General features: G+C 36.9%; 1 protein-coding gene across 3 annotated transcripts in view; it reads left to right on the top strand.

The window, feature by feature from the left end:
• The window catches only part of AFG1L (AFG1 like ATPase), a 198254-nt gene that overhangs the window by 46878 nt on the left and 124391 nt on the right, over nucleotides 1-26985 (top strand). For all 3 annotated transcript variants that reach the window (XM_061207301.1, XM_061207300.1, XM_061207302.1), the window contains exons 3-5: nucleotides 1817-1868; nucleotides 15974-16075; nucleotides 17000-17130. In XM_061207301.1, the coding sequence (XP_061063284.1) occupies nucleotides 1817-1868; nucleotides 15974-16075; nucleotides 17000-17130 (285 nt within the window). The remainder of the gene's footprint in view (nucleotides 1-1816; nucleotides 1869-15973; nucleotides 16076-16999; nucleotides 17131-26985) is intronic.

Raw genomic sequence — 26985 nt, 5'->3', positions numbered from 1 at the left:
AGAGAGGTTTCTGAGGCATGCTGGAGTGAATCCACAGATTAAAAAACAAAAGCATTAGGTAGTGGATCCTGAAGTCTAGCTTTTGAAAATGTTCTCTGTCAAAATATTGACTGCTCTGGTTGGTGCTAAGTGGCATAACCTTCGCTTCTTTCTGCTTTTACCCTTTCTGAACTCTCTCAGCTCTGGCTCACCTTGGTTTTTGCACAGGTGTCTAGGAACTGTCATAGAGTTTGAAGGTTACTCTTCTAAGTGGAGCAAAATTCAGGAAGGTAATTTGGGTTGATAATAATATCAGGCAAAGAGAAGTTCCATTTTGTTTCTTCCTTTGAGGCCTCCATCCTCCTGTTTTGGTCTGGACTTGATTGCTTTCTTGTCCTGCTTGCGCCACTGTGGTTCTAGAGAGCAGCCCTCCATCTTACCAGGGCATTCTCCCCAGGATCCTCTGTGTTTCATGGAGCCTAGGTGTTCCTATTTCTGTTGGGGAGGGTTTTTTGAGACCCTGTATGTATGGAATGTCAGTTTCCCATTTTCACACTTGATGGATAGATTGGATGGATTAGATTGGAAATCACTGTCCCTCAAACTTTATTCAAGTTTTTATCGGTTGTTTGTGACCTGTCTCCAGCCACCCGCCCCCCACCACCTTTCCCCCTGAATGCCCACCCCACTGCCACCTTGGACGTTTGTAGGATTTCCTTTATATCCCTGGTGTCTGAAATTTCAGGATTGTGACTTGGTATGGGTCTTATTTCCCTCATTGTGTTGGACACTTATTCTGTCCTCGCAATCTTGAAATTTCGTCCTTCAGATCTGAGAAAAATCTTAGGTAATTTCCTCCTCTCTTTTTTCTCTATTTTCTCTTTCTGGAATTCCTTTTGGTCAGATATTGGACCTCCTGAATTAATCCTGTAATTTTCTTATATTTTCCATCTTTCATTGTTATTGATTATTTGTTGTATTTCTTTAACATTTCCTCAAGCTTATCTTCTAATCCCTTTTCTGGAATTTTGTTTCTGCTACCATATGTTAAATTTCAAAGTACTCTCTTTTGTTCTTAATATTCCTTTTAAAAATTGCATTTTGTTCCTGCTTTATAGTTTTAATAACTTCTTTTATTTTCCTCAGCATATTAATTATATTGGTTACAGTTTTATTTTGAAGTTTCCTTTTGCTGTGTGTGTAGTCTCTGTTTCCTTGGAGTTCTTTGCCCCCTGTATATTTGCTGTGGTCTCCAACTTTCATAATGGGAGTTTTTGGGGTTTTTTTTCAAATTTCTATTGATTCTTGGCTGTCAATTCGTTTTAGAGTCTTTTCAGATACTAATGAGCTGATTGAAGGCTCCATCTTAAGAGGTTTGTTGACTAGTATGCTTTACTGTAAGGTGATCTGATAGGGACCCAGTTCTTTCTTTGGGAGGAACCCACACTAGGTGCCTTTGGGCCTTTATTTCTGGAAACCATTCACTTTCTTTAGAAAAAGTCTTCTGATCTCTTGCTTGCTGGGAATGAGCTAGGCTGTCATTGTTTGGGGAGCCCATTTGGGAAAGAGGGGGAAGATTACATGGTTAGTAAATTGTGAAGTGGATGTAAACTTAAGTTGTGTGACTTCAGAGCCTTGCTCTGAGCTACTATGATTCTTGCCTCCTATATTAAAACCTAAGTGGGGCTTCATAGCCTTTTATATCAAGTTTTTTGTACTTACTGTGTGCAGTAGCCCATTTCAGTCCTGTATATATAGCACGGTTAGGAACACTATGTATATGATGATATTCGATTATTTCCATGTTGGAGATTTAGAATTTGTTCTTAATTTGCAGCTTTTTTCAAGGAGCAAACCTCCAAGGGGCCTGTATGTTTATGGAGATGTTGGTAAGTGTGTTAAAATAAGTTTTAAGTGGTCCAAACAAAAAGTTTCCCAGCTTTCACTCAGGGATAACTTCCATTTCTATCCCTCAGTACACTACCAGCAGGAACAGGATGAGGTGAGGTAAAATAGGAGAGAGGAGAGGAGTGCAGTTATCTTAGTTTTTACTTTTATTTCTCATAGGGTGACTGCAGTTGAAGGCAGGATTAGTTAGCATGTTAGGGTGCAAACATTATTTAATGTATAAAGTGAGTTGATCTCAGGGAAGGAAGTCATTTCTAGATAGGTTATTAGATAAACCAGAATCTCATTGCTCAGTGCTATTTGACTCAGGTTAATAACTTAAAAAAAAAAAAAAAAGCTGTTTGTTTTTACTTTTTTTAAAAAATAAATTTATTTATTTACTTATTTTGGCTGCGTCGGGTCTTCGTTGCTGTGCGCGGACTATCTCTAGTTGCGGCGAGCGGGGGCTGCTCTTCGTGGCAGTGCGCAGGCTTCTCATTGTGGTAGCTTCTCTTGCTGAGGAGCACGGGCTCTAGGGGCGTGGGCTTTAGTAGTTGTGGCGCTCGGGCTCAGTAGTTGTGGCTCGTGGGCTCTAGAGTGCAGGCCCAGTAGTTGTGGTGCACAGGCTTAGTTGCTCTGCGGCATGTGGGATCTTCCCTGACCAGGGCTCGAACCCTGTCCCCTGAATTGGCAGGCGGATTATTAACCATTGTGCCACCAGGGAAGTCCCTGAGTAGACGTTCTTAACATATGAGTGGTAACATTTCCTTGGTCTCCCACTTCCATGCACTGGGCACAAAGACTCACATTTTCTTGGAAACCTTATGAGCTGTCACTTACTTTCTGGATTTTCCTAATCAGTTAACGTCTTGCTTCTTCCCTGACTTCATTCTTGCTGAAGTTGTCTGTTTTCTGGTTTCTATTTCCTTCAATCAAATCTTTTTCTCCAGTTTTAAACCTCTCCCTGGTTACCCACCTTCACTGATGTCATGAAGGTTGCTCCTCCTTCCTCTGACTTTATGGCTTGTCATTCAGTTCTTTACATACTCAAAATGCACATTTAATGTAACGAGATCAACAAATTTGCATTGTGAGGAAGTGGTGGCAGAGGTTCGTTATCTTAATAAGAATTTTAGGGTAAGAAAAATAATAGAAGTTGAATAAGTAGTTATACTGCCTTAGAGATCAAACTGTTCTTTTCTGGGTCCTCCCTCTTCTTCTGATTTGTTTACTAATGCCTCTAAATGCCTGTTTTACATTTATAGATTTAGCAAATCTAATAAAAAGGGAATTAGTTAGTATTTAAAAAGCGAATGACAGAGATTCTTCAAGTTCTTCAAACTTGCAGATTTTAAAAATGTGAAAGAAGCTCAAACTATTCTTTTTCTTAGTTTATTGGCTAATTGGTATTTTTGAGACCAATGTATGCTTCTTATTTAGAATCTAATTTATACCAGGTACTTGAGCAGTTTTATGTGTCTGCACCTTTGGGCACCACTAGCAGATATCATTCTGTTGTCATCTCTCATTTTTTGCCTCTTTGGAGAACATTTACTTCCTATACCTTCACTTTCATGTTCTGTCATTGCTAAAATCAGCATCTTTGTTTCTCCTGTTACCTTAACCACTTAACCATAAATGGAGATGATTAGTAAGGCACAACTGTTTCCACTTCTACAAAAGGACTTAAAAAAAAACAACAACAACTATGAAAGTTGTTGGATTTTTAGTTTGGAAAATACAGCCATATTCTAATGAATTGAAGGGAGGTACAATAAACGTAATTTATCTGAATGTTTGAAGGGATTAGAAAAGATGTGTAACACGGGATATTCACATAGGCTGGGTGTGTGGCAATCTTTGGCTAGGAACATCTTCATAATGTAGAGAGGGGAAGAGAAAGGAATTCTGAAATAGGAAGTGAGATGAACATTTTGGTGGCCATACTCAGTTTAGTTTAGAATACTTACAAAATAGGTAATAAAAGATAGGTCAAATTCTCATTTTGGGGGGGCTCGCTGGCTGGGAGAATAGCCTCAGAATGCCTTTACAAGCTCTTATTCTTTATTATTTTTCTTTTTTAGACTTGGGAAACAGATATTAAATTTTAAAGAGACTTGGTGGAAAAGAGATGTCTGTTTCATAGCATCCCTTTCCCTCTCCTTATTCATGCCCTTGGCTTGGACTCTGTCATGCCCACTTCACTCTACTCTATCTTCATAGGTATGTTGAGATGATTGACTCAGATGGACCCTCAATACGGGAACCCCAGGAGCATTGATATCATCATGGTTCAATCTTGAAATGTTTTCATTAATAAAATGCTTATCATATCTCATGCAAAAGTCAAAAGCTGCAGTAGTAGTATTTTGTGGCTTCATTCTTACCCTACAGCTGGCTTTCTTACAACAAGGTTTCAGCTCTAGACTAGCAGAATGAGTGGTGATGGCAGGGTTAATGATTTCTCCCGTACACTAGAAGAGAATAAGATACATTTTTGTTTGTCAGTCCCTTTTTTGCTATCTCCTGGTTTAACCTTACCTGTTTCACATTGATAATTTCACCAGTGGAAAGGTAGACTCGTTTTAAGGTTAGGAGTTGGAAAGCAAAATTCTTCTTGGGTGGGAGGCAGTGGTGGAGGATACCACTTCCAGCTCCTTCTGCAGGGGGTCAGCTGTGAAAAGGGCACCACTAGAGGGGGCTCTCGAGTAGTCATTTTTTGGCTTCCCAACTATAGGCTTAAAAGTTAGAATTTAAAAGATTTTTAGGTTTTATAAATGACTCCCCTAGTAAGAATCTTATCCTGAGAAAATTACAAGGTTTTATTTAGGATTCTGTAGAGACCAAAGCAAAATTATGAAGCAGGTGAAATTTAGTGCTGGTTTCTTCCCTACTTTTTTCCAACATTTGTCCTCATTCTTCCAGTCACTTGACAAATGCTTGTTGAGCACTTGCCTTGTGCCAGGCAGTCTGTTGTTTCTGGAAATGTAATGGTGAATAAAAACAGACACAGCCTTTGCTCACCCAAAGCTTACAAACTGTGGCAATGGCTTTGAAACATTTTGGAAAATGACTCACAGTAAGTACTATATTTTACATCTGGAGGTAGTATATACTTGGGTGTGTGCACACCACACACATATGTATACATACATACTTATAAACATCTTTGTCCTGTAGGATTTCCTACAACTTGGATTTTGCTGATGCATCTCTGTGGTGTGATGTGAGTCTTCCAACTTTGTCTTTTTCAAGATTATTTTGGCTATTCTGTGGCCTTTGCATTTCCGTGTTCATTTTAGAATAAGCTTGTTCATTTCTTTAAAAAAAAATCCTGGGATTTTGATTGGGATTATGTTGAAGCTATAGAGCAATGTCTACAGAGAATTGATAACTTAAAATATTGAGTATTCCAATCTATGAGCATGGTATATTTCTTCATTGTAAAACATCTTCTTTATTTCTTTCTTTCTTTATTTTTGGCTGCGTTGGGTCTCTGTTGCTGCGCGCGGGCTTTCTCTAGTTGCGGCGAGTGGGGGCGACTCTTCACTGCGGTGCGCGGGCTTCTCATTGCAGTGGCTTCTCCTGTTGTGGAGCACGGGCTCTAGGCATGTGGGCTTCAGTAGTTGTGGCTCACGGGCTCTAGAGCGCAGGCTCAATAGTTGTGGTGCACGGGCTTAGTTGCTCCGCGGCATGTGGGATCTTCCCGGACCAGGACTCGAACCCGTGTCCCCTGCATTGGCAGGCAGATTCTTAACCACTGCGCCACCGGGGAAGTCCCTAAAAATATCTTCTTTAATTTCTCTCAGTGGGGTTTTGTAGTTTGTAGTGCACAGGTTTGCCATATTTTTTGATAAATTTATTCCCGGGTATTTTACTGCAAATGGTATTGTATGTTAACATTTAAATTTCCAGTTGATCACTGCTAGTGTATAGAATCAATTGATTTTTTTGATGACCTTTCTAAATTCAATTATTAACTCATAATTATTAACTTTTATAACTCCTGGTTATTTGGTAGCTTCTTCAGGATTTTTTGTGAACATAATCATATCTGTGAATAAAGACAATTTAACTTTTTCCTTTACAATTTCTATGCCTTCTAGTTCTTTTTCTTGCCTCATTGCATTAGCTAGGATGCAGTACAATGTTGAATAGAAGTCATGAGAGTAGATATCCTTGCCTTGTGTCAAATTTTAGGGGAGAAGTGTTCAGTCTTCCCTAGTTAAGTATGATGTTAACTGTAGGGTGTGTGTGTGTGTGTGTGTGTGTGTGTGTTTAATGTATTAATTTCTTTTATTGTGGCAACATATATATAATATAAAATTTATCATTTTAACTGTACAGTTCAGTGGCATTAAGTACATTGACATTGTTATGCAAACATCACCACTATTCATCTCCAGAACATTTTTATCTTCCCAAACTGAAACTCTGTACCTATTAAACAATAACACCCATTCTATAACCCCCTCCTTCCCAGTCCCTGGCAACCACTGTTCTACTTCTGTCTCTATGAATTTGACGACTCTAGGGACTTCATGTAAGTGGGATCGTATAATATTTATCCTTTTGTTTCTGGCTTATTTCACCTAGCATAGTATCTTCAAGATTCATCCATGTTGTAGCATATGTCAGAATTTCATTCTTTTTTTCCTTTTTTTATTTTTCATTCCTTTTTAAGGCTGAATAATATTGCATTATATTGTATATACCAATTTTGTTTATCCATTCATCTGTCGATGGATGTTTGGGTTGTTTCCATCTTCTGACTTCTGTGAATAATGCTGCTATAAACATTGATGAACAAATATTTGTTTGAATCCCAGCTTTCAATTCTTTTGTGTATATCAAGAAGTGGAATTCCTGGATCATATGGTCATTCTGTGTTTAATTTTTTGAGGAACTGCCACACTGCTTTCCATAGCAGCTGCACAATTTTACATTCCCACCAGTAATATACAAAGGTCCCCATTTTTCCACACCCTTATCAATACATTATTTTTCTGTTTGTTTGTTGTTTTCATAATAGCTATCCTAATGGATGTGAAGTGGTAATCTCATTGTAGTTTTGTTTTGCATTTTTCAAATAATTGGTGATATTGAGCATCTTTTCAGTGTAGGATTTTTGGTATTTGTCCTTTATGAGGTCGAGGAAGTCTGCTTCTTTTCCTAGTTTGCTGAGAGTTTTTATCATGTATGTGTGTTGAATTTTGTCAAAATTTTTTTCGAACGTTGTGAGGATTATATAATTTTTATATGTTGAATTTTATTTTGACAGGGAGTTAAATAAGTTACTTGCATGCCAGTTTGATTCATTTGAAGTATTTTTTTAATTGAAAATTTCATTGAGATAATTACAGATTCACATACAGTTATAAGAAGTAATTCAGAGAGATCTGTATACACTCATTTCCCCTCTAAGGCAACATTTTGCAAAACTATAGTAAAAATATCACAACCAGGATATTGACATTGATACAATTCACCAATCCTGTTCAGATTTCTCCAGTTTTACTTGTATAGTCATCCCTTGGTATCCACAGGGGATTGGTTCTAGGGGTCCCCAAGGATATCAAAATTTGGTGATATTCAGGTCCCTTATATAAAATGGCCTAGTACAAGGAATACAGTCAGCACTCTGTATCCACGAGTTTCACATCAGCTGTGCTGTACTCATTTATGTGTGTATTTAGTTCTATACACTTTATCACCTCTGTAGGTTCATGTATCCACCACCACAGTCAAGATACTGAACAACTGTATCACCACAAGAATCACTTGTATTGCCCATAATTTAATAACCATACATATCCACCCTCCATATCTACATCCTGGCAGTCACTAATCTGTTCTCCATTTCTAAAATTCTGTCATTTCAAAAATGTTATATAGGGCTTCCCTGGTGGCGCAGTGGTTAAGAGTCCACCTGCCAATGCAGAGGACACGGGTTTGAGCCCTGGTCCTGGAAGATCCCACATGCCGCGGGGCAGCTAAGCCCGTGCACCACAACTACTGAGCCTGCGCTCTAGAGCCTGCGAGCCATAACTACTGAGCCTGTGAGCCTAGAGCCCGTGCTCCGCAACAAGAGAAGCCACCGCAATGAGAAGCCGCGCACCACAACGAAGACCCAACACAACCAAAAACAAAAATAAATTAATTAATTAAAAAAAAAGATTAAATGGAGACAAATCAATTAAAAAAATGTTATATAAATGAAAAAGTATGTAACTTTTTAAGATTGGCTTTGTTTTTTTTTTCCACTCAGTGTAATTCATTGGAGAGTCATTCAAGTTGTATGTATCAATATCTCTGGAAATTGTTTATCACACAGTTTCCTAGTGGTTCATAACACAGCTTCCCTTGCCTCACATCATGAAGTATCACCCTACGCATGAGCAGCTATTATTCAGCCAAAGACTCAAGAGTGTCCACCTGTTGGTTTCTGGAGCTCTTTCATTATATAGCTTCCTCCTCTCTGGCACTTTGCCTTGCAAATTTCACCTGCGTTTTGGACTCCCATAATCCTGATCTCTCTTAACTCAACTCACTCAGACCTGGGTGTTTTACTTGGATTCACCTTCTCTGTGCAGCAATCTGGAAGGTGCCTCCAAGCTAAAAGTTGGAGTGACATAGGGCTCATCTTCTTAATCCAGTTGTCTGTTGATGGGCACTTGGGTTGCTTCCACGTCTTGGCTATTGTAAATATTGCTACTGTGAACATTGGGATGCATGTATCTTTTCAAGCTGGTGTTTTCATTGTTTCCAGATATATACCCAAGAGTGGAATTGCTGGATCATATGGTAGTTCTATTTTTAGTTTTTTAAGGAGTCTCCATACTGTTTTCCATAGTGGCTGCACCAATTTACATTCCCACCAACGGTGTGTGAGGAAAAGATATAAAGATATATAATGTTAAACTGCCAAGTTCCATGAGGACAGGGATTTTTGTTAGTTTTGTTCACTGCCATTTCCTAATAAGCACCTAGAATAGGGCCTCACACATGGTAGGCATTCAATGAAAATATGTTGATTAAATAAATAAGAATATTTTATTTATGGTGATTTTGATATTCAGAAGTTTGAATTTTACATATTCTAGTCTATCAGTTTTTCCTTTATGATTTCTTCTTTTTGCTTTTATTTTCAGAAACTTTTTATATGATAGTTTTGTTACATTTTAAGCACATTTTTGAAGAAGAGCACAATGATTATGTTCAAATATATATTGTTCACATTTTTTGTTAGATAATTCATGACTTCTTTTCTGGATCTATAAGTATACTATGCTTCATGCAGCAGAATTTGAACCTTTATTAATTTACTTCTTTGTGTAAATGTAATGATATAAAATTTGCTGCCACTCACTATATCAAGAGACTTGTACTGAATATTTTTGCAAAAAATTACTTTTCAGTCTAAATGGTCTTCTCATTAAAAATCTGTCTGGTGAATTGTATTTGCTTTTTAAAAAAATTTTATTTATTTATTTATTTATTTGGCTGCGCTGGGTCTGCGTTGCAGCCTGCATGCGGGATCTAATTCCCTGACCAGGGATCAAACCCGGGCCCCTAGCATTGGGAGTGCGGAGTCTTAGCCACCAGGGAGGTCCTGTGAATTGTATTTTCATATACAGAAAACTTTCTGACAATTCAAATGGCATGGCCCAAAGTCATCTTATGGAATGGAGGAAAGCTCAACAGATTTAAGACTCAAATCTTGCTTCCTGAGCTGCCTTTGAAGTTAGTATAATAATTGCAACTCCTGACAGCAACAATCAGCTCTACCCACCACCAGAGCCTCCCATCGAGCCTCTTAGATAGCCTCAACCACCAGAGGGCAGACAGCAGAAGCAAGAAAAACTACAATCCTGCAGCCTGTGGAACAAAAACCACATTCACAGAAAGATAGACAAGATGAAAAGGCAGAGGACCATATACCAGATGAAGGAACAAGATAAAACTCCAGAAAAACAACTAAATGAAGTGGACATAGACAACCTTCCAGAAAAAGAATTCAGAATAATGATAGTGAAGATGATCCAGGACCTCGGAATAAGAATGGAGGCAAAGATCGAGAAGATGCAAGAAATGTTTAACAAAGACCTAGAAGAATTAAAGAACAAACAAACAGAGATGAACAATACAATAACTGAAATGAAAACTACACTAGAAGGAATCAATAGCAGAATAACTGAGGCAGAAGAACGGATAAGTGACCTGGAAGACAGAATGGTGGAATTCACTGCTGCAGAACAGAATAAAGAAAAAAGAATGAAAAGAAATGAAGACAGCCTAAGAGACCTCTGGGACAACATTAAATGCAACAACATTCGCATTATAGGGGTCCCAGAAGGAGAAGAGACAGAGAAAGAACCCGAGAAAATATTTGAAGAGATTATAGTCGAAAACTTCCCTAACATGGGAAAGGAAATAGCCACCCAAGCCCAGGAAGCGCAGAGAGTCCCATACAGGATAAACCCAAGGAGAAACACGCCGAGACACATAGTAATCAAATTGGCAAAAATTAAAGACAAAGAAAAATTATTGAAAGCAGCAAGGGAAAAACGACAAATAACATACAAGGGAACTCCCATAAGGTTAACAGCTGATTTCTCAGCAGAAACTCTACAAGCCAGAAGGGAGTGGCATGATATACTTAAAGTGATGAAAGGGAAGAACCTACAACCAAGATTACTCTACCCGGCAAGGATCTCATTTAGATTTGATGGAGAAATCAAAAACTTTACAGACAAGCAAAAGCTAAGAGAATTCAGCACCACCAAACCAGCTCTAAAACATAAGGCTAAAGGAACTTCTCTAAGTGGGAAACACAAGAGAAGAAAAGGACCTACAAAAACAAACCCATAATAATTAAGAAAATGGTAATAGGAACATACATATCGATAATTACCTTAAACATGAATGGATTAAATGCTCCAACCAAAAGACAGGCTTGCTGAATAGATACAAAAACAAGAGCCCTATATATGCTGTCTACAAGAGACCCACTTCAGACCTAGGGACACATACAGACTGAAAGTGAGGGGATGGAAAAAGATATTCCATGCAAATGGAAATCAAAAGAAAGCTGGAGTAGCTATACTCATATCAGATAAAATGGACTTTAAAATAAAGAATGTTACAAGAGACAAGGAAGGACACTACATAATGATCAAGGGATCAATCCAAGAAGAAGATATAACAATTATAAATATATATGCACCCAACATAGGAGCACCTCAATACATAAGGCAACTGCTAACAGCTATAAAAGAGGAAATCGACAGTAGGACAATAATAGTGGGGGACTTTAACACCCCACTTACACCAATGGACAGATCATCCAAAATGAAAATAAATAAGAAAACAGAAGCTTTAAATGACACAATAGACCAGATAGATTTAATTGATATTTATAGGACATTCCATCCAAAAACAGCAGATTACACTTTCTTCTCAAGTGCGCATGGAACATTCTCCAGGATAGATCACATCTTGGGTCACAAATCAAGCATCAGTAAATTTAAGAAAATTGAAATCATATCAAGCATCTTTTCTGACCACAATGCTATGAGATTAGAAATGAATTACAGGGAAAAAAACGTGAAAAGCACAAACACATGGAGGCTAAACAATACGTTACTAAATAACCAAGAGATCACTGAAGAAATCAAAGAGGAAATCAAAAAATACCTAGAGACAAATGACAAAGAAAACACGACGATCCAAAACCTATGGGATGCAGCAAAAGCAGTTCTAAAGGGAAGTTTATAGCTATACAAGCCTACCTCAAGAAACAAGAAAAATCTCAAACAATCTAACCTTACATCTAAAGGAACTAAAGAAAGAAGAACAAACAAAACCCAAAGTTAGCAGAAGGAAAGAAATCATAAAGATCAGAGCAGAAATAAATGAAATGGAAACAAAGAAAACAATAGCAAAGATCAATAAAACAGAAAGCTGGTTCTTTGAGAAGATAAACAAAATTGATAAGCCATTAGCCAGAATCATAAAGAAAAAGAGGGAGAGGACTCAAATCAATAAAATTAGAAATGAAAAAGGAGAAGTTACAACAGACACTGCAGAAATACAAAGCATCCTAAGAGACTACTACAAGCAACTCTATGCCAATAAAATGGACAACCTGGAAGAAATGGACAAATTCTTAGAAAGGTATAACCGTCCAAGACTGAACCAGGAAGAAACAGAAAATATGAACAGACCAATCACAAGTAATGAAATTGAAACTGATTAAAAATCTTCCAACAAACAAAAGTCCAGGACCAGATGGCTTCACAGGTGAATTCTATCAAACATTTAGAGAAGAGCTAACACCCATCCTTCTCAAACTCTTCCAAAAAATTGCAGAGGAAGGAACACTCCCAAACTCATTCTATGAGGCCAGCATCACCCTGGTACCAATACCAGACAAAGATACTACAAAAAAAGAAAATTACAGACCAATATCACTGATGAATATAGATGCAAAAATCCTCAGCAAAATACTAGCAAACAGAATCCAACAACACATTAAAAGGATCATACACCACAATCAAGTGGGATTTATCCCAAGGATGCAAGGATTCTTCAATATACGCAAATCAATCAATGTGATACACCATATTAACAAATTGAAGAATAAAAACCATATGATCATCTCAATAGATGCAGAAAAATCTTTTGACAAAATTCAACACCCATTTATGATAAAAACTCTCCAGAAAGTGGGCACAGAGGGAACCTACCTCAACATAATAAAGGCCATATACGACCAACCCACAGCAAACATCATTCTCAATGGTGAAAAACTGAAAGCATTTCCTCTAAGATCAGGAATGAGACAAGGATGTCCACTCTCACCACTATTATTCAACATAGTTTTGGAAGTCCTAGCCACGGCAATCAGAGAAGAAAAAGAAAGAAAAGGAATACAAATTGGAAAAGAAGAAGTAAAACTGTCACTGTTTGCAGATGACATGATACTATACATAGAGAATCCTAAAGATGCCACCAGAAAACTACTAGAGCTAATCAATGAATTTGGTAAAGTTGCAGGATACAAAATTAATGCACAGAAATCTCTTGCATTCCTATACACTAATGATGAAAAGTCTGAAAGAGAAATTATGGACACACTCCCGTTTACCATTGCAACAAAAAGAATAAAATACCTAGGAATAAACCTACCTAGGGAGACAAAAGACCTGTATGCAGAAAACTATAAGACACTGATGAAAGAAATTAAAGATGATACCAACAGATGGAGAGATATACCATGTTTTTGGATTGGAAGAATCAATATTGTGAAAATGACTATACTACCCAAAGCAATCTACAGATTCAATGCAATCCCTATCAAATTACCAATGGCATTTTTTACGGAACTAGAACAAATCATCTTAAAATTTGTATGGAGACACAAAAGACCCCGAATAGCCAAAGCATTCTTGAGGAAAAAAAACGGAGCTGGAGGAATCAGACTCCCTGACTTCAGACTATACTACAAAGCTACAGTAATCAAGACAATATGGTACTGGCACAAAAACAGAAACATACATCAATGGAACAAGATAGAAAGCCCAGAGATAAACCCACTCACCTATGGTCAACTAATCTATGACAAAGGAGGCAAAGATATTCAATGGAGAAAAGACAGTCTCTTCAATAAGTGGTGCCGGGAAAACTGGACAGCTACATGTAAAAGAATGAAATTAGAATACTCCCTAACACCATACACAAAAATAAACTCAAAATGGATTAGAGACCTAAATGTAAGACCGGACACTATAAAACTCTTAGAGGAAAACATAGGAAGAACACTCTTTGACATAAATCACAGCAACATCTTTTTTGATCCACCTCCTAGAATAATGGAAATAAAAACAAAAATAAACAAATGGGACCTAATGAAACTTAACAGCTTTTGCACAGCAAAGGAGACCATAAACAAGACGAAAAGACAACCCTCACAATGGGAGAAAATATTTGCAAACGAATCAACGGACAAAGGATTAATCTCCAAAATATATAAACAGCTCATTCAGCTCAATATTAAAGAAACAAACAACCCAATCCAAAAATGGGCAGAAGACCTAAATAGACATTTCTCCAAAGAAGACACGCAGATGGCCAAGAAGCACATGAAAAGATGCTCAACATCACTAATTATTAGAGAAATGCAAATCAAAACTACAATGAGTTATCACCTCACACCAGTTAGAATGGGCATCATCAGAAAATCTACAAACAACAAATGCTGGAGAGGGTGTGGAGAAAAGGGAACCCTCTTGCACTGTTGGTGGGAATGTAAATTGATACAGCCACTCTGGAGAACAGTATGGAGGTTCCTTAAAAAACTAAAAATAGGATTACCATATGATCCAGCAATCCCACTACTGGGCATATACCCAGAGAAAACCATAATTCAAAAGGACACATGCACCCCAATGTTCATTGCAGCACTATTTACAATAGCCAGGTCATGGAAGCAACTTAAATGCCCATCGACAGACAAATGGATAAAGAAGTTGTGGTACATATATACTATGGAACATTACTCAGCCATAAAAAGGAACGAAATTGAGTCATTTGTTGAGACGTGGATGGATCTAGAGACTGTCATACAGAGTGAAGTAAGTCAGAAAGAGAAAAACAAATATCGTATATTAACGCACGTATGTGGAACCTAGAAAAATGGTACAGATGAACCCGTTTGCAGGGCAGAAGTTGAGACACAGATGTAGAGAACAAACGTATGGACACCAAGGGGGGAAAACTGCGGTGGGGTGGGGATGGTGGTGTGCTGAATTGGGCGATTGGGATTGACATGTATACACTGATGTCTGTAAAATTGATGACTGATTAAAAAAAATAATAATAATTGCAGCTCCTGCAAGGAGAGCCTGGACGCTTTGGTAAGGTGGTGGTGGAGGAAGCAGTGAGGATGAGAGGCAAGACCAGCATCCCCTGGCCTGCCTGCTGGGGAATGCTGGGTGTAAACCAAACTTGACCACTATCAGTGTCCCCAAAGCTCTGGGCTTTCTGTGAGGGAATAGGCTTCCTGTGCATGCCTTGTGAAATGCTCAGGCTGTTGACTCTTCGATTACTAATGTGATCATAGTGATTAACAGTTTGAGTGCTGAAAATTGGATAATTTAATCATAAGGGTTAACTGTATCTGAATTTCTTCAAGTAAGCCTCGTTTTGAAAGCCAGTATTCTCAGCTTTTTAAAAAACTGTTATAGGACTTCCCTGGTGGCATAGTGGTTAAGAATCCCCCTGCCAGTGCAGGTGACACAGGTTTGAGCCCTGGTGGGGGAAGATCCCACAAGCCATGGAGCAACTAAGCCCATGCGCTACAACTACTGAGCCTGCGCTGTAGAACCTGTGAGCCACAACTACTGAGCCCGCGTGCCACAACTACTGAAGCCCGCGCACCTAGAGCCCGTGCTCCACGACAAGAGAAGCCACCGCAATGAGAAACCCACGCACTGCAAGGAAGAGTAGCCCCCGCTCACCGCAACTGGAGAAAGCCTGCGCTCAGCAACGAAGACCCAATGCAGCCAAAAATAAATAAACAAATAAATAAATTTTATTTTTAAAAAGTGTCATAATTGGCAATTCTCCAGCTCTAACATCTATTATTTATTTTCAGTGTTTATGTTAGGTGCTAATCTGTATTTTCTTATTTTTCACTGGTAAATTTTCCTATAGTGCCTAAGACAGTTCCTCATCCTTTGTAATGGCCCAATAAATAATTAATTAATTAAAGTTATTTTATTTATACTGTGCCATTTGGAAGAGAAACTGAAGAATGAATAATCTGTAAATCTTGCCAGTTTAAAAGCATAGTTCTCTGGAGGAAATAGTCCCTGGAGTGCTAACTAAATGTTGTATTTCCTAAAAACAGGATTTTAACAGAAAAGAATAATATCAATATTTTATTTTTAGGTACTTTAGCATAAGAAATAAACACTGCTTTTAAAAAAGTTAACATAGTCTTAAGCTTTCCAGTAGCAGAGTGTGGTTTCATTATCCCAAAGCTAATGAACAATCATTAGAGCAATCAGTACATACTGTTTAATAGTTTGTTTTTTTTTTTAAGGTACAGGGAAAACAATGGTGATGGACATGTTTTATGCTTATGTGGAAATGAAGAGGAAAAAACGGGTTCATTTTCATGGTTTCATGCTAGATGTTCACAAAAGTAAGTTAATGATCTGAAAGAAGTGATTTTTAAACGGACAAACACTACAAAATAATTTTCCTCATCTTAAAGTTCTTAATCTTTTAAAAAATTAGATTTTTGCTAAAAGTAGGATTTTATTTGGTTTCATTTGTTTTGTGCTATATTGAAGCAATTAGTAATGTGTCCAGAGTTGGTCCTAGAGACAAATTCATTACTTCCAAATCAGAGAACAGAGGTTACTCTATGAAGGTCAGGCATTTTCTCTTTCTACTAAGGATCAATAAGAAATGTTTAAGCCTCACCTGTTTCACAAAGTTATTCTTGATTAGGCCTTTTCCTCTGTGTCACCTTAGCATGTAAGCATTCAGTTTGTTCTTGTATGTATGCTTTATTTCTTTGTCAGGGTTATGTTATTTCATCTTTGCATTATTTGTTTACTAGCTATACTGTAACCTTCTCCGGGCAGGAATATTGTACTTTTCTTAGAATACTTTCAGCATTTAGTAACATATAGTGAACGAAGTGGGACTGGCTGGAAACAAGGGAACATCCTGATTAGATATGCTAGACATAGAGGGCAGGATCACCTCCTTTGCCTGCATCTCTGAAATCCTCAGGGCTAAGATCCGTGTGTTGATCCATCAGTCACAATCTAATCATCTATTCTATCACTTTGTCATCTCTGAAGTGATTGAAGAGTGGAGATGGAATGACCACAAAGTGTCATTACAACCATGGGAATATAGTAATACGTGAACAATTTATTTTGAGGTAGAGAAACTGCAACCAACCTCAATAATCATATTTGTTTGTATGTGAAATTTAAACTTCATTTTTATGTTCACACTGTGTTTCATTTAGAGATTTTAAAAATATGTTTTAGTTATCTAAAATGTACTGTTAATACAATATTTGATTTGTGTTTAATTTCATCCATTTAAGGAATACACCGCCTTAAACAGAGTTTACCAAAAAGGAAACCAGGATTCATGGCTAAATCATACGATCCAATAGCTCCTATAGCTGAAGAAATCAGTGAAGAAGCATGTCTCTTATGTTTCGATGAATTTCAGGTAAGGTAGAGATGTTTCATAGATGTAGAATGGTATACTGAATGAAGTATGAGTATTTAAATTCTGTTCCTGATTTTATCAGTTTTATAAATTGATTTAATACATTATCTCTTATGACTTTAATTTTATTATCTAGTCCAGGGGTCGGCAAACCACAGCTTTCACAGGGCAAATCTGGCCCATCTGCTTTTGTATGGCCAGTGAGAAGAGGAAGATTTTTATATTTGTAAAAGGTCATTAAAAAAAAGAAAAAGAGGGGCTTCCCTGGTGGCGCAGTGATTGAGAGTCTGCCTGCTAGTGCAGGGGACACGGGTTCGGGCCCTGGTCTGGGAGGATCCCGCATGCCGCGGAGCGGCTGGGCCCGTGAGCCACAACTACTGAGCCTGCGCGTCTGGAGCCTGTGCTCCGCAACGGGAGAGGCCGCGATAGTGAAGAGACCCACGCACCACGATGAAGGGTGGCCCCCGCTTGCCGCAACTGGGGAAAGCCCTCGCACAGAAACGAAGACCCAACACAGCCAAAAATAATTATAAAAACAAATAAATATATAAAAGATTACTATTTAAAAAAAGAAAAAGAAAATGTGACAGACACCGTATATGGCTTGCAAAGCCTAAAATATTTACTATTCTGCCTTTTATAGGAAGTTTGCCTACCCCTATTTTCTAGTCAATGGATTCACATTTCCCCTACACCACGATGGAGATAATATAATTATTACAAAATAATGTCTTTAAAGATGTTTGACTGTTTTTTAAAAGTGTTATTAAAAAAAAACAGGTGATTCACACATTTCATTTAAGCTTCACCACTTATCTGTGATGAAGGAAGAGAATTGCCCTAGTTGAAATTTCTTTTTCCCAGTTGAAATTTTAAAGTTTATTCTAGTTTTAGGATTCAAAATTGTGTGTTTAAATTGGTAGTACATTATTTCCTGATCTTTATTTCTTATGAGAACAACACATCAAACACCATGTCTTATGCTTATTCTGTGTCCTATGTCGTGCCCAGTGTTATAATAGTAGTAATAAATAATAATATAACAATAACAATAATAATAATAATAGAAGATACTCTAGGTTAAGAATTACTTTCTCTTTATTTGACTGCTCTTTTTAGTAGTTATGAAATGTAATAGTTGGTTTTTCTAAGATGCTTACCATAAGAGCAATTGATTATTGGAATGAAAATAGAAAAATCCACAAGAACTGAATATAAGCTTAAAAACGGCATCACACCCAAAGCTTTTGAAAAAATATTTCTGGGGCTGAGTGCAGAAACTCCTGTCTCATTGCCTAGAATAAAGGCCCAGAGAACTTTCAGGAGTAGCAGACTAACATTTGTTATATGCCTACCCTGAGGCAGGCCCTGAGTGATTCATACATCTCATCTAAGCCTCACAGTGTATTTGTAATGAAGTGAGGAAATTGCCCTAGTTGAATTTTAAACTTTCTTCCAGTTTTAAGATTCTCTGAAATTATGCATTTAAATTGGTAGTGAGTTATCTCCTGTTCTTCTGTGCCTAAAAACCTGGGTTAGTGGGAAGATGATGTGGCCAGAATGCCTGTATCCCAAATGAGGCATGTAGGTCTCCTCTAACAACTCGATACTCATAACTAACAGTGGTCTCGATTTATGATAGAGGAGAAAGGAGAATTTTTACCAGGAATGGTGTTATACTGAACCATGTGGGGAGGAGGAATTTTTATTTCTTTCTCCCTTCAATCATATTCAGACAGCCTGGCATTCGCACTTTGTATTGTAGAACTACAAAGGTCTTCAAAAGAAAGGCTTATGGAAAAGAGATGTTCCTCTGCTACTCTAAGTACACCGGTGTACTGCAGAAAGAGAAGGGCCTCATTTAGTTCTAAAAATAGTACCAAGTTAGCAGTTATGTAGACTTCAACAACAAAAGTCAGTGTTGAATCAGTGAAGGCCATTTCTCTTGGTTTCTCATTATGAGTCTTTTAACCAAAATATCTCTAAACAAAATTGAATCGACACAGTTAAATGTTTTTTTCCATTTAGAAACAGAAGTTTTATTGAAACAGGGAAACAAGTGATGTGAACAAAGCACTATTTCTATACATTACTTGTATTGTGTCAACTTTTTAAAGCAAAATAAACTTATACACGACTCAGGACCTTCTCCTTTTGCCACAGTTATCAGGTATTTGTCACAGTTAAATTTTTTTTTTCATATGGTTTTTATTCTTCAATTTGTTAATATGGTGTATCACATTGATTGATTTGCGTATATTGAAGAATCCTTGCATCCCTGGGATAAATCCCACTTGAACATGGTGTATGATCCTTTTAATGTGTTGTTGGATTCTGTTTGCTAGTGTTTTGTTGAGGATTTTTGCATCTGTATTCATCAGTGATATTGTCTGTAATTTTCTTTTTTTGTAGTATCTTTGTCTGGTTTTGGTATCAGGGTGATGGTGGCCTCATAGAATGAGTTTGGGAGTGTTCCTTCCTCTGCAATTTTTTGGAAGAGTTTGAGAAGGATGGGTGTTAGCTCCTCTCTAAATGTTTAATAGAATTCACCTGTGAAGCCATCTGGTCCTGGACTTTTGTTTGTTGGAAGATTTTTAATCACAGTTTCAATTTCATTACTTGTGATTGGTCTGTTCCTATTTTCTATTTCTTCCTGGTTCACTCTCAGAAAGTTGTGCTTTTCTAAGAATTTGTCCATTTCTTCCAGGTTGTCCATTTTATTGGCATAGAGTTGCTTGTAGTAGTCTCTTATGATGCTTTGTATTTCTGTCGTGTCCGTTGTAACTTCTCCTTTTTCATTTCTAATTTTACTGATTTGAGTCCTCTCCCTCTTTTTCTTGATGAGTCTGGCTAATGTTTATCTTCTCAAAGAACCAGCTTTTAGTTTTATTGATCTTTGCTATTGTTTTCTTTGTTTCTATTTCATTTATTTCTGCTCTGATCTTTATGATTTCTTTCCTTCTACTAACTTTGGGTTTTGTTTGTTCTTCTTTCTTTAGTTCCTTTAGGTGTAAAGGTAGATTGTTTATTTGAGATTTTTCTTGTTTCTTGAGGTAAGCTTGTATTGCTATAAACTTCCCTCTTAGAACTGCTTTTGCTGCATCCCACAGGTTTTAGATCATCGTGTTTTCGTTGTCATTTGTCTCTAGGTATTTTTTGATTTCTTCAGTGATCTCTTGGTTATTTAGTAACGTATTGTTTAGCCTCCATGTGTTTTTTATGTTTTTTCCCCTGTAATTGATATCTAGTCTCAATAGTGTTGTGGTCAGAAAAGATGCTTGATATGATTTCAATTTTCTTAAATTTACTGATGCTTGATTTGTGACCCAAGATGTGATCTATCCTGGAGAATGTTCCATGCGCACTTGAGAAGAAAGTGTAATCTGCTGCTTTTGGATGGAATGTCCTATAAATATCAATTAAATCTATCTGGTCTATTGTGTCATTTAAAGCTTCTGTTTTCTTATTTATTTTCATTTTGGATGATCTGTCCATTGGTGTAAGTGGGGTGTTAAAGTCCCCCACTATTATTGTCCTACTGTCGATTTCCTCTTTTATAGCTGTTAGCAGTTGCCTTATGTATTGAGGTGCTCCTATGTTGGGTGCATATATATTTATAATTGTTATATCTTCTTCTTGGATTGATCCCTTGATCATTATGTAGTGTCCTTCCTTGTCTCTTGTAATATTCTTTATTTTAAAGTCTATTTTATCTGATATGAGTATAGCTACTCCAGCTTTCTTTTGATTTCCATTTGCATGGAATATCTTTTTCTATCCCCTCACTTTCAGTCTGTATGTGTCCCTAGGTCTGAAGTTGATCTCTTGTAGACAGCATATATAGGGCTCTTGTTTTTGTATCTATTCAGCAAGCCTGTCTTTTGGTTGGAGCATTTAATCCATTCATGTTTAAGGTAATTATCGATATGTATGTTCCTATTACCATTTTCTTAATTATTATGGGTTTGTTTTTGTAAGTCCTTTTCTTCTGTTATGTTTCCTTAGAGATGTTCCTTTAACATTTGTTGTAGAGCTGGTTTGATGGTGCTGAATTCTCTTAGCTTTTGCTTGTCTGTAAAACTTTTGATTTCTGCGTCGAATCTGAATGAGATCCTTGCTGGATAGAGTAATCTTGGTTGTAGGTTCTTCCCTTTCATCACTTTAAATATATCATGCCACTCCCTTCTGGCTTGTAGAGTTTCTGCTGAGAAATCAGTTGTTAACCTTATGGGAGTTCCCTTGTATGTTATTTGTCGCTTTTCCCTTGTTTCTTTCAATAATTTTTCCTTGTCTTTAATTTTTGTCAATTTGATTACTATGTGTCTCGGCGTGTTTCTCCTTGGGTTTATCCTGTATGGGACTCTCTGCACTTCCTGGATTTGGGTGGCTATTTCCTTTCCCATGTTAGGGAAGTTTTTGACTATAATCTCTTCAAATATTTTCTTGGGTCCTTTCTCTGTCTCTTCTCCTTCTGGGACCCCTAAAATGCGAATGTTGTTGCATTTAATGTTGTCCCAGAGGTCTCTTAGGCTGTCTTCATTTCTTTTCATTCTTTTTTCTTTATTCTGTTCTGCAGCAGTGAATTCCACCATTCTGTCTTCCAGGTCACTTATCCGTTCTTCTGCCTCAGTTATTCTGCTATTGATTCCTTCTAGTGTATTTTTCATTTCAGTTATTGTATTGTTCATCTCTGTTTGTTTGTTCTTTATTTCTTCTAGGTGTTTGTTCTTTAATTCTTCTAGGTCTTTGTTAAACGTTTCTTGCATCTTCTCGATCTTTGCCTCCATTCTTTTTCCAAGGTCCTGGATCATCTTCACTATCATTTTTCTGGAAGGTTGCCTATCTCCACTTCATTTAGTTGTTTTTCTGGGGTTTTATCTTGTTCCTTCATCCATCACAGTTAAATTTTTGATTAAGGTATTGAAATTAAAATTTTAAAAGTATATTAATACCCAACCTTTTTAAAGTAATTCATGGTTTACAAAGTGTTTTTACATCCTTACTTCATTTAATTCTATTAAATAGTTATTATTATTTCCATCATGTATATGAGGAATATAAAGGCATCAGAATTTCTTAGGTATCAGGTAAAACTCATTACCCTTAACTTAAAAAATGTAAATTTTAAAACATTCAGAGAAATGATTGGCATGTTTCTGTGACATGAGGACCATTGGCAAGACTGTTTAAGAAGGTTAGGGAAAAAAAAAAAAAAAAAAAAGAAGGTTAGGAAAAGATAAAAGTATGGTTGTACAAAGCAGATCCTGAGAAGATTTATGGCAAGCAGGGCCAAATTACCCATTAGGCACCATTGGTATGGTCCTGAGGGTCCATGATAGTTTTAGGGGCCCATGAAAATATTTTAATTTAAATTCTTTTAAAATTTGAAGAAGAAATGAATATGTGAATAATGAATCCAGCCTGTATCTGTCTGCATCTGTACTATATTTGTCTTATACCAATACAGTTATAAAATATAATTTATGTATATATGTATATTTATATATATATTTTTAAGTAAATTTATTTTTTAATTGAGGAAGGGGCTTCTGAAGATTAAAGGGCCCATGAAAGTCATAATGCCACCCTGATAGTGAGGTCCTAACAGAAACCTGTCTGGTTGCTCTGGGCATTCTCCATTGAGTTCAGATTTTAGAAGATTGATACATGGTTGGGAAGAAGGAAACAAAAGCAACTATCTATCAGGATGAACCAAATCTTGTAAAAGAAATGTAAGGCAACAAAAAGGATTTTTCAAATTATATATTAAGGATGTGTAAGGGAGATCAAGAGGGAGACAGACCCCTTGCTTATAAAATGTTTCTTGCTAACGAAGAGAAGAAAGTGGATGTGATGGCTCTGTCTGTCATCTCCTGCCTTATCCAGAGTTGGTTTGATATTCATTCATTCACGTACTCATTCATCCCAGTTGTCTTAAAGAGCCTTATTCCATACTACAGAACCGTATCTGTCCCACAGTCAAATGGATCGTGTCTGGACATCTGATCTATGAGTAGCCAGTCCACAAGCTTGTCAACAACCTTGGACTTGTGTGGTGTGGCCTGGGGGTTGAACCAATCATATACTTTTTCTCGTGTATTTGAACTAAAAGATGCAGAGGGAAGTGCCCACTTAGTAATGAGACAGGAACAAAGAGACATAGGAAGTAGCTGAATCACATTAGGGGGAGGAGTACCAGGGTGCTCCCTAGACAGCTGCAGAGCTACCTGTAATTTCATGCCAATCTCCAGTTCCTGTTCCCAGGAGGTGCTTTCAGTGCTGTTCCATCCTGAGGTCTCAAGTATAAACCCCTTATGTTTAGCTGAATCTCCTGTGCCTGTTTCTTGCAGAAAGTCTTGATGAGAAAGGAACTATTCAATTCATGTTTTGCTCTTATCTTCTGTGTCAAGAAGGATTTCCCTATGATCTAGAAAAGATAGAATAAATAGGAGTACTGTGAGGAAATCTCACCTTCCTTGATATAAAATCTGTTACCTCTAATGGAAGGTTTACCTGATGAACCAAAGCCCAAGAAAAGCAAAGAGATGAGGTATCTAGTAGGACGCTTTTGGCTGCAGGTAACAGAAAACCCAACTTAAAAGGGCTTAAACTTGAAGGTGGGATATATTATGCTATATATGTTGGTGTCATTCCCCTTGCTCAAACCCCCCTGCTTCCTCTCTAACATTATCTCCTATACTTTCAGATTCACTCAATGCTCCCTACTTTTTCCAATCCTATTTTCTTCATAAATTAGGGAACCGTAGTTAATAGTGGTTGTTATACCAAATGCTTCTTTCTCACCAGGGCGCTGAAGAAAATATGTACAGAGACAACAGAACAAGACTGAAAAACAAATTGATTGCTTTTATTTGCTCACAGATTTCAGTATAGCGTTCTAGTATGTTAGAGTTGACCCTCTTCCCTTGAGCAAAGTTGGCCTAAGTGTCCTAGAATGAAAAATGTTAATAATCTTGCTGTTTTGTTTCCCCTGAAGTACCAAACTTGAACCTTGCAGCTTACCACTGCATGCAAGAAAAGACCAATATTTGCATACACCCCTTTTGGAGAAGAGCCAGGGAAAGCGAGAATCTAAGGGCAAGAATGTGTCCCCTAAGGGCAGAGTGATCACTGAGCAGAGCCTAGATTTCCTAGTTTCAGTATCCTGGACTATCTTTCACTGGTCTTAGAGAAGCTCCTCTAGCACATCAAAACTGGATTAATTACAAGTCCAGATCTCTACTTGTCCCCCTTTTCTAAAAATCAAAAGGGTAAAATGATACCCCAGAATATTGCTGTACCAGCACTCTGACCCCCAACATCTGTACAATTTAGAACAAACAAGCCAAGCCTTTGCACTTTCTGCATGGAATAACCTCCCCCACATGTCCATCAGGATAACTCTCTTACTTCTTCAGATCTTTGCTCAGTTACTTCCTTAACAAGGCCTATACCCTGTTTAAAATTGCAATTTGCCATTGACCCCCACTCTTCTAATGCTCCTTACCCTTCTTTTTTTTCATAACATATATTGCCTTCTGACATATATTTACTTATTTATTGTGTTTATTCCTTATCATTATTTCTCTACAGGAATGTAAACTTGAAGGCAGGAATCTTTGTTTTGCTAATTGACGTATCTGAAATGTCTAGAACAGTGCTCGAGAATGAATTAATGAACAATAATAATGAGTGAACGGATGAATGAATAAATCTTAGTACCAAATGATAACTATTGAAGTAGTCCCCCAACTAAGTCCCACTTCCCTTATATATAACAACCTGCATTTTTTCCTGTCAACATTCTAAATTATCTTCACATTTTTGTCTAATTTAATAGGTGAAAAATGGGATCTCATTGTTTTAATGTATATTTCTTTAAGTAATATTATGGTTGATTTTTTTTCATATCTATTTGCTTACTGTTAATATCCATCTTTTATGAACTGTTTGATTCAATGCCCATTTATTTATTAGAAAGCTTTTATTTTATCTATTAGTATATTCTGTAATAATATTAGCTACTGTTTACTGTATGCTTTCTGTGTTCCTAACTACTGTACTATGCTATGTATCATTCCATCTACAGCTAAAATTCTGTATAGCTATATGTAAATAATATGCACTTAACCTAGCATACGTAACATATATAGGTAACAGTCATAATTAACATTTCTTGAGGATTTACTGTATGTATCGTAACAATTTTGCAGAGTAGTTGTTATTACTGCCTTTATTGGATTGATGAGGGAATTAAGGGTCAGAGAGGTTAAGTGACTTTTCCGAGATCATACAGCTGGTAACTACGTTTGAATCCATCATCAGTGCTCTTATTCACTAGTAGTAAAAGCTATGTTATGTGTTCTCTTTGCTATATGTCTTCTATTATGTGTTTAAATATACAGACCTAGAACTGGGTGGGCTTTTAGTAGATGTTTTAATGATGGAACCTAAAAATTATCCTTAAGCCTATTAAGCCTAGTATGATACATTGCTGATTTACTAGCAAAGAATTTTTTTAGGCACTTTAATCTTAACAACAGTATGTCTGCAATCACCACTTCACTTTTCAAATTGAATCCTATTAGTGGTCTTGATTTTTAACTAGTTATTATTGGCCATTAGGTGGTGTTAATTAATATAATATTTATTTTACTAGGGGGATGAATGGGAATTGTTGCTGCTTAAAAACAAGAATATAGTCTTTTCTCTTGAATTTAGGGCATTTTTAAGATTATGTTTTCGTAGCATTCGGATTACATTTGCAGAAGGTATTACTCATTAGCTTGATCATCTTTACTAAGTGTAGCATTTCAGTTTTACGTGTGATAGATCCAGTATTCTTACCTTGTTTGAGAAATTTGTAGATAGGATGTTTTTATGTGTTTTAATTACTGAAATAAAAGACTGAAGTTTTCTTTAGGGTCTTCATTATATTCTCTTTGAATATTAACATTTCTTATTAAACCATTTGTGATTCTGAAGATATCAGAATACTGAAGGAGACCGAATTTTTAAAAAATGTTATTTTTTCAGGTCTCTTTTTAGGGACACTGGATAGATGTTTTACTAATATGGCCCCCCCCCCCAAGAAAAAAAGAATTCTGATGAGCAGAATATCATTCAAAATTCTCCTCTGTAAGCTATCAGTATCATTTAAAAAATAGTTTTGACCGTTTTTATAAAACAGCAAAGCTATTAAAAACTGCTAATAAAAATAGATGCTTATTTCTGTGCTAATACTAATTACTAATAATGCATGCTTATGTTTGTCACTCATTACATGGCACTGTACCAATCAGTGGATGACTGAGACTCAAGCACTTACACATGTAAATTAAGCGTTAGATTTTTTTTTTTCCTTTTTTAACTTAAGTGAGTCATAATGGAAAGCAACTCTAGGTCATAAAAAATCTTCTCTCTTTAATGCTAATGAAATGTCTCCACTCTCTGTATTAGCAGACTACCCTTAGTGGTAATCTGTAGCCTTGTCTTTTGTTCCTGGTGGTAATGAAATGCTGGGTGCTGAAAAAGCTCGCTCTTCAAGAATGTGTGGCCAATTGTCTTCTGTTCACTTATACTGTAAAATTGCTGTTCCCCAGCAAAGCTGAACAAGTGCGGGGACAAGATCAAAAGAGTATACATTGGCACCCGGCTACACCAAGTGACTCCTGCTTTATTAATTAGCCATAGCTTCTCCAAGTTAATTTACTCTGCTAGAGCAAAAACATTCTGTAATACAAAAACAACAAATTATAATTCAACCACAAGTCCTTATTGTTTGCTTTCTTCAACTTTCAGTTTAAACCTTTGTACATTGTTATAAGCTAAACGTCCCTTCACTTTTCTGAACCT

This window comes from Eubalaena glacialis, chromosome 12, assembly GCF_028564815.1.
Source record: "Eubalaena glacialis isolate mEubGla1 chromosome 12, mEubGla1.1.hap2.+ XY, whole genome shotgun sequence".
NCBI classification, from domain to species: domain Eukaryota; kingdom Metazoa; phylum Chordata; class Mammalia; order Artiodactyla; family Balaenidae; genus Eubalaena; species Eubalaena glacialis.
This window is presented reverse-complemented; position numbering and strand designations above follow the sequence as displayed.